General features: G+C 38.5%; 1 protein-coding gene and 2 non-coding genes across 3 annotated transcripts; 1 reads left to right on the top strand and 2 right to left on the bottom strand.

Annotated features, from left to right (window-relative positions):
* Window positions 1-5: 5 nt before the first annotated feature.
* LOC103842742 (nuclear transcription factor Y subunit A-8) lies at window positions 6-7,659 on the bottom strand. The gene is given in 9 exon segments (XM_009119403.3): window positions 6-434; window positions 437-500; window positions 584-742; window positions 818-877; window positions 961-1,070; window positions 1,203-1,534; window positions 1,731-3,155; window positions 3,909-4,010; window positions 4,103-7,659. Coding segments are annotated over 6 exon segments (1,023 nt in total). The 5' UTR covers window positions 1,504-1,534; window positions 1,731-3,155; window positions 3,909-4,010; window positions 4,103-7,659; the 3' UTR covers window positions 6-105.
* TRNAV-AAC lies at window positions 7,324-7,397 on the top strand. The gene has a single exon. It is a non-coding gene; the product is annotated as a tRNA-Val (tRNA).
* TRNAD-GUC lies at window positions 7,463-7,533 on the bottom strand. The gene has a single exon. It is a non-coding gene; the product is annotated as a tRNA-Asp (tRNA).
* Window positions 7,660-8,967: the final 1,308 nt, after the last annotated feature.

Below are 8,967 nucleotides of genomic sequence, written 5' to 3'. Positions count from 1 at the left end.
ATATGAATTTTGGGAAATCAAAGAGAAGAGACTATCACAGAGTTAACCACATATGATTCATGGTACAAAAAAACAAAACAAGATAGGAAGCTTGAAGTCTTTTTTTCATCGTTCAAAACGTGAAATAAAATAAAAGCCAAGAAGAAGCGAACTAACAGCCAAGGATGACTTCCCTTTTGTGGGAATATAAACAGCACCAGATTCCAACCGTCTCAGATATGGACAGAGAAGTGGTGTGTGTTCCCACCTCCATGCATTTGCCTCAATGCCGTCAGAAACAGAGATTATGTCGGATCCAGATGTGGTTGAACAACCAAGGTCGTTGCTGATCTGCAGCTGATGAGCCACGAATCCATACATGTTTCCCTTGGTGTCTTTTTGTTGGATTGACATGTCATGTTTTGGCTCTCTAGATTCTTGAAACTTTTTGGTAAGAATCTTGCACCAGATCCTCTAGGTCGTTTAAGAGCGTGAACATGTCGAGATTCATGAAGATACAGCTGTTATATAGTACCAACAATGATTTAAATTTAGTGACTAAACCAGAATGAGACAGGTGAAACTCCTAGCTAGATACTATTACCTTACGCGCTTTGATTAGTTTGTTTTGAGTCTCTAGCTTTGCACGTTGCTCCCTCCTCCTCATAATTGCATGGAACTGCTTCACATTGACAAAGACAGGCTCATCTTCAATGAGGTCCAGTGGTAAAGGAACCCGACCCACCATTTGGGGATTCCATACCTGCAGAAAGTTTTCAAGTCTATTGAAAAATCCCATGGAACTGCTTCAGAGCATAAGGTTCCATTCATTACTTACTGTTGCATGTGGAAGGTAACCACCAAAATGTGGATCAGCACAAGGAAAGAAGAAGTTGGCCTGAAACAAGAGAATGACACAAGATGTTCAGTTAACCATCACAAGTTCTGTTTTATCATTACTGATAGTAGGTTTACAAATACCTTCCCAGGAGCAAAGTGAATATCTGAGATTCTTGTCGTGTGGGAGGAGCCTGATCTTATATTATTTGGAATTACCTTCCTTTGAGTTTCTTCAAAGCCTCTACAAACATCTGAAGAAGAAAAGAGAGACAAGATCAAAAGATTTACCAAAGATCAGGCCATTACATAACAAAACCATGCCAGTACATGTTATCAACAGTAACAAGAACTGAATAGACCCTGAAGTTCTTTAAAAAATGGACCTGGTTGTGCTGAAAATGAAATTTGTCTTGAAGGGTTATCATCATCATCATCATCATCTGCGCTAGTTGCAACTTCAGTTGAGGATTGATCAGTGGACTGAGTTGAAGAAGAATCCTTGTCCTGGAAACCGATTTTAGTTGGGTTAAGTACATGTTTTGATCTCGCATGCACCTTCAAACTCAGTGATTCAGTCACATCATAACTGTGAACATTAGATTCAGTTGGAAGTCCCCATGAGATGGAAGTGTTCAGGTATGGTGGAGTTGAATGAGCCGTAGTAAATGAATCTTTCTTATCCATGTGACTCAGGCCAAAATATATAGCTTACTGGCTACAAAGAGGAAAAAACAGTCGTTATCAACTATCTATCATTCATCCATTGATCTAGGTTCTAAAGATTAGATTGTTGAAGAAGATATATACTTATATACACAGAGGTTGATACTTATATAACACTAAGATCGATAGAAACAGAAACTTCAAAGTCTACAATATTGAGAGAAAGAGATAGGGAGAGAGAGAGAGACCTTATGGATTCAATGAAGAACGAACGAGGAACACTAACTCAGAATGGTTTCTGCTTCTCACCTTCTTGCTCTCTCTCTTTTTCAGTCAGATAGATACTCAAAGAGTGTCTCATGTGTTGTGTATGTATAAATGTATGTCTTCTGATGCCTTGGTCTCCTCTCTCTCTCTCTCTCTCTCTCTGACCTTACTTCACTTAATATCTTTTCTTTTTGAACTCCATTAATATCTTTAGAGTAATTGCTCCATCCATGTATTTTAAGTACTCTGTACTCATATCTTTATGCACAGCAATTTTATCTTTATCCAACCACCTAACCTTTTTTAAGTAGCTTTTTTTGTTGCTACTGCTTGTTTCTTAATTCTTTTTCCCAATACTACTTTGACTTTTATTCGATTGCTAATGTTTTTGGCCACGTCAGATAATCCATCTCGCTAGGTTCCAAACAAAAAGTCAATGATCTTAATCCTTGATTAGTCCAGACGTTTAGTTTAATTAGAAAATAATAGAAAAGTATGGCATTATCTATTAACCTTACATTATCTCTTTGTGGCCTATTACTTTAGTGCGATTATTATGACTAGGTCGAAACCCGCGCTACGCTGCGGAAAATTATAACACATAAAATATTTTAAGAAAAAATTTCAATTTTTAATAATAAAAAATTACAATCTATTTAAATAATATTAACTTTGGTGATGTTTTAGTAGTTTTCAAGAATAAAATAATTTTAAAGTATTTTTGATAAGTAAGTAAAAGTTATAAATATTAACTTAGTATTTGGTACTTTTGATTAAAAACAATAATATAACATTATGATTGTTGGATATATGGAATAATTTGTTTTTTTTTAATAAAAACAATACAAAAGGAATAAAATGAGAGATTCTCTTGTTTAAGAGATTAAATAATTGTTTGAAAATCCACAAACTTGCCTATTTGAATATTTGATTGGACATATTAATTTGAAAACATACTTATTTTAGTCCTTTGAGATGTTTTTCATTCTTTTTTAAAAAAATTCCCAAACTAACAATGTTATAAAAAAGCCAAAAGGTTATTTTAACCAAGATGAACACTTGATATTAAGAAGCACAAAGGTAGAAACGTGTCTTTCAACTGTAGCGGAAAACATATCTACCTCTCTCGGTAGCAGAAAATATGGAATCAGCTCGCTTTTCCAGTAACACATTATACTCTTGTGTGTTTACTCTTCCCTCTAAATTTGGATATAGCCTGCCACTTGATTGTTCTGTTCAGTGGGACAAAAAACAGTAACTACTTGCTATTGAAATGCCCTTACTCCCTCTAGATTTGGTCTGCAACAGCTTCATCACTCATCTTAACCTCACCTATAAACTTTGGACTGAAAGTAACCATGGGCCCCATCTTCAAGCGATTATTGGTTCTAATAGAAAGGTGTTCACTGAAACAATCCAAGAAGAATAGATTCAATACTTTAAAAGGAAAAAAAAAAGATTGTTTAGGAATATAACTTTGTATCCTTCCTCTAGTTAAAACTTAAAACACAACATACTGCAATATAAGATATGGAACAGAGTTGTTCTCATCATAAGGCTCAGTTGTAATTCTTATGAGTTATGACTCAGAACATAAAGGATGACCCCACAGGACCATACATCTGCCACGACACCATTGTAACCCTTATGACTCAACACCTAAACCAAAAGAGAAGATGATATGAGCTACTATATATAACATTACTATATTTCAAAACATTGTGATATTTGACTTACTTAAAAGGCAACATAATTTGGAGTTCCACAAGTTGTCTTAAAAAAGGTAACTCCCTTAAGATACAAGTAAGATGATTAGTTGATAAAAATTCAATCTGAAAGTAAAACAATAAACTGAAACCACCATTAATCGTTCTTGTAATTCACTGAGCCCATAATCAGATATCTTGAGATTTCCTTGAGAATGTAGCAGAAGTTTTTCAGGCTACAATTTACAGCAGAAACAACCAAAACCAGATTTTGTTTAAAAAGATTGTTGATTGTCAGCAAAAGAAACCACCTTTAGATCTCTATCGTAGACCCATTTACTATCAACTCCTTCGGTAAGCTAGTGTAAGTACTTCCTAGATTTTGCTTCACTAATACGGAACCTATAACATGTAACAAGTGGATAACCAATGTCTTCCAAAGATTATCATCACCTGAAGTAGTTGAGTCGAGAGCTAGATAATTCGCAATTCTATAAACAATTCACCAATCACCACATGTATTATACTCCAAGAGGATGTAAATATTTGTGCACCCTGCTAGAAATCCAAACAGAAATGAATCAACTTCTATATGAAGATAGATATAAACTTTTCAGTATAAAGTAGAGGAAAGAACAAAACTTTACCTGGTAAAGATGAACAACACAAGGATGACGAACGAGTTTCATGGTCGAAATCTCCCTCTTAATCTGATAACAATTTTAATAAAATCTCAGAGACATAACCAAAACCCATAAGCAAAGGTGGTGACATCACGAAGGCGGCTCTCCCGTGATGGATGGTTAATGGGGCTCGGATCGGTGGCTGGTCCTGATGGAACGTGACGGCTCCGGTTTCACTTCTCATTTCATTTTGGTCACGATCCCACAATGATAAGGATCACAACAAAAACGGCTTCCCCGGTGAGAGACAATAGCTCCAGTGAGATGAGGAGAGGTGGCTGGTGATGCTAAATGAATCTCCACGCTAATACAATATAGAGGTGACATGGAGGAAGAGAGATCATCAGGGAAGGAGGAGAAACATGGCTGAGTTCTATCTCTCTAAGTTGACATTGACGGCAGCTAAATGGAGAAGAGAAGCCAGAAAAGAGAGTGGTGAAGAGAATCCGTAGGAGAGTGGTGAAGAGAAGCCGGAGAAGAGCGTGGTGATTGGGTCTGAAGTTCTTCAGCACCTGTCTTCTTCGCTGTCTACTTTTCCATCCTCGTTCGATTTCAAAGCAAAAGAGGAAGAGAGACAGCGATTAAATCGAAAGAGGAAGAGAGAGAGAGAAAGAGCTTCTCTCGATCTGATTGTGTTGATTTCTGATTGTGGAGATACGAAATGTTTTGATTGGTTACCTAAGTTTTTTCATTTAATGACATGTCTTCTCCACAGAGCTCAAAAATGCTGATGTGTCATCTGCTGGAGAGAACCTAGCCTTTTTATTGTGTTGATTCCTAATTATCGTCAACGAAGGGCCTAATCAAGTGAGAAATGATTTTATCCCAAATGGTGAGAAGTGAGGAGTTTCTTCATTAAAAATGTATTTCTAATAACACAGTAATCGAAATAACGAAGTCAAGCGCAACCGACCGAAAGAGATCCGACTCTGTTCAGTTTTTTCTCTCGCTCGTGAACAGCAGCCTCTATCACAATTCTAGATCTGAGGCCTTTTCCGGCCGGCGGTTTCCGCTGCGCTGGGAGAAGGCCTCCACCTTTGTCTCTCTTTATTAGTAATCATGTAGATTTTTGAGTTGCGGCGATGGGGGTTGGTGACGTGGTTTCTCTCCGACGGCAATGGCGTTGTGGTTTGGTGGAGCTGTGGTTGGTTTTGGCTTGTTCTTGGTGAGGTCGTCTTCGTTATCTTGGCGTGTTCTCTCCGTCGGTGGCATAAAGCTGATTATAGATCCAAGAGGGTTGAATCTGGTTGGTTGTGGTTGCCCTGCTGTGGCGTTGGAGTGAAGGCCCTAGTCTTCAGCTTCTATCGGTCTGTTGGCTCTGTCTTTAGCTTTTGGTATCCCTTAGTAAAGATGTATGTGTTTGCTGCTGGTTTGTTCATGGTTATTAGCCGGGTTTAACCTGTTCGTATGAGCGGTTTCTTTTCGGTTTTATGCTCGTTTGAGTCGACTCAGTGTTGTTGCCTTGTTTCTTATGGTGTTATTCTGCTTGGTTTGGGCTGCCAGTGTTAGACCTTATCTGGTTTCTGGTTCGCAGTGGTCGTTTTTAGCTGGTTCAGATGTGGGTTCTTCATTGTTCGGGTTTGGTCTGGCAGTCTCTCAAGTGAGGCATCAGAGGTTTCTTGGCTCTTCTATCCAGCAGAAACATTTCATCTTCGGTTTTAGATGGTTTACAAGAACTCTTATTTAGCCATGTTCAGTGTGTAAGTTTCTTTGGAGTGCTTCAGTATTCGTGTCTCCCTTGAAGATCCATTTGGGCTCACCTATGTTACTATATGGACGGACTGATGTAAGTACCGGATCGTTGCTGCGGGAACTTTGAGGATCCTCCACCCTTATGTTTTGGCTCTTTGGATAGGAATCTTTTTCAGGTTCCCTACCCCTCTCTATGAAGTCTCTTGGACCTGTCTCTATCCTTCGTTTGGAGATCGATGTGCTCTGCGTTTTGGACTGCAATCATCAACGCTACTCCTTCGCTTATGTTTTGGATTTTGGCTTATGTATTAGAGTTTCTTGTAAATCGTTTTTAGTTGTCTAGTAGTTTTCTCTTATGGCTCTGGAAAGATTTCGATCTTTGCCGGCTTATGGCTCCGGAAGAAAAATGTTTCTTGCCGGCTTAGGTGTGTTTCGACTGTATTTCACCTGTGATAATATAATCTTTCAGATGACAAAAAAAAAATAACACAGTAATCTAGTATATATAGGGAGTTCAGTACTTGACTTGCATGCATTCAGTTTGTTCTACTTCCAGATACCTTAAGCCTTGAGGAAGTCGTTTGTTGACTGTTTGAATGAGACCTCTCTTGTTTTGAGCCTTGAGGTTCACTTGAAAGCACGCAGGAGAGAGACGACAAGAACAGCCACTAGGGTGATAAAGATAGGAATGCCTAGAAACATGAGTGCAGGTGTTGTCTTGGCAAGGTGGATGATATGGCAGATCCTTCTGGCTTTGATGATTCAGTACATCAATGGGCATCTCAGTTTCTTTGAATCAGGTTCGTTGCTGTACCTATAAATCAAAAGGAGATGCATAGTTTCAAAAAAGGACTACAAAAATTATAGTAGAGACTGGAACCAGAGTATAAATATTCACCTGTTTGTTTGGTTTGTCTCTAAAATGTTCTACAGAATCAGCTTCTTCAAGGGAATCACATCCGTGTGCATCAAGAAACTGAAGACTCAGTGGGAGCTTTTCCACTGATCTAAGTTTCTTGCAGTTATTAAGGCAAAGAGTTACCAGTGCTGTAAGATCTCTGATGCTTGATGGCAATTTATCAAAATCATGGCCACTGAGATCTAAATTTGTCAACTTAGTTAAATGGCTGAGCTGGTCTGACAAAAAATGTTGATCAGAGTTAAAAGAGATGTATTCAGCAGTTCCTCTAAATTTTGAACAGAACTCAAAACTTATGTCTCCACCAATGGATATGTTTATAAGTGCATCCACTTTCACTTTTGCATCTGCAAACTCCAGTCCAATATGCTGCTGCATTGTAGATTTTCATGTAAAACACTTGAAGGCACTTCTAAGCTCTCCACAATAAGATAACTTGAGCTTCTTTAGTTTTGACCTTTTTCCAATAGATTTTGGAATGCCTTTTAGTCTTGTCCAGTGTTCCAAAGCCAGTTCCTCAAGTCTAGTGATACTTGAAGGATCTGAAAGTTGCTGTGTTGCCTAATATGCAAAAGGTTTCGTGGTGTAGTTGGTTATCACGTCAGTCTAACACACTGAAGGTCTCCGGTTCGAACCCGGGCGAAGCCATCATTTTGTTTTTGTTCATTTTCATGAAAATATTCAAATTTCTTAAAAAATAACAAAAAAAGAGACGCCGTTGCCGGAGATCGAACCCGGGTCCCCGCGTGACAGGCGGGAATACTTACCACTATACTACAACGACTGAGATGCCAACGTACGTAAGAGCTAACAACAAAACAATTAATATCACGCTTTTGTAACAGATAAACTAAAGATCTATGTTACATGGAAACGGAAGCGGATACGTGGAAGCGGAAGCTTATGGAAGCGCGGAAGCGAGATTTTTAAAAAAGTTAGGAAGCGGGTACGTGTTGGAAGCGTATACATATATAAATTTTTTTTAAAAATCTAGAACTAAAAATTACATGTTTAAAATTTAAAATAAAGCATCTATTCATTTATAATAGTTTCCAAATTATTTCATATTAAAACTGTGAAATACACATAAATTAAATTTAAAATAAATTATTATATTAATTATTTTTATTACTTTATAATTAATTGACATAATATATTTGAATATATGATTATCTTTATTAAAACCCTCAATGCATAAAGATAATTTATATTGTTAATTTTTTTTATATACTTCTATTCTTTCTATTCAATACTATTAAAATTTAGATTTTATATAAAATAAAATTATAATTTTATATTTTTATTGATTTAAGGAATGGAAGCGTGATTCCAAAACGGAATCGTAAGCTTCCAACATGTTTTTAAAAAGAATATTTTAGAAGCGTTTTGGAAGCGAGATTCCGTAAGCTTCCACAAGATTTTGATTCCGATTCCGATTCCGAAGCGGGAAGCGGACGTCCGATGAAGCTTCTGTGCAACGTAGCTAAAGATTAGACTGACAGTCAATTAAGAAAAAATCGAAACGCTCCCAGACACGGGGCTCGAGGCACTCCATAAATCAATGTTCTCCGGCGCCGGCGACACGTTTTCCCGTCGGCGCTGGCTACTCGCGGCGACGTCATCATCGACCTGTATCTCTCTACTCTCCTTTCGCTCCAGCTCTCGTGTTCTTTGCTGCTCAAGGTCACATTATTTATCCATCGGGGCTCCGATGGTCTCCTCTAGGCCGAAGGTTTCTTCGACGCCGTTGTTCTACGGGGACTCCCGTTCTGTGAATCTATGTAGATCCTCTACCCGCCGTCTCACCCTTTACCGCCCGCCTCATCGTGGTCTCAGATCTGTAAGCTCAAACCGCAGATCCGTGTATTTCATCCTCTCCCTCTCGATGTCACTCCGGCTAGAAGATCCTCACCGACGTTCGCCCTCCATCTCTTCGCAAGCTCATTCTCAGACAACAACTTCTGATGTCTTGACCGGTGTTAGTGGGATTCCACATAAAACGCGGTTTCTAGATCCGAAACTGTTCCAGTTTAGAGTCATGGGCTCGACGTCCCTCATCTCCCTTACCACCGTCACCGCCAATCACCGCGCTTCCTCCGCCTCACTTTTCCAACAAGGTCACGATTCTACTTTTCTTAAGCTGGGCCTTCAGATATTGAATTTGGGCTTGGTTAGCCCAATTGCTTTTAATTATAAATGGTCCAGTCCATTGCTTTCA

Source organism: Brassica rapa, chromosome A09 (assembly GCF_000309985.2).
Source record: "Brassica rapa cultivar Chiifu-401-42 chromosome A09, CAAS_Brap_v3.01, whole genome shotgun sequence".
Taxonomy (NCBI): Eukaryota; Viridiplantae; Streptophyta; class Magnoliopsida; order Brassicales; family Brassicaceae; genus Brassica; species Brassica rapa.
Note: the sequence above shows the minus strand (reverse complement) of the source record. Positions and strands in the feature narration are given on the sequence as shown.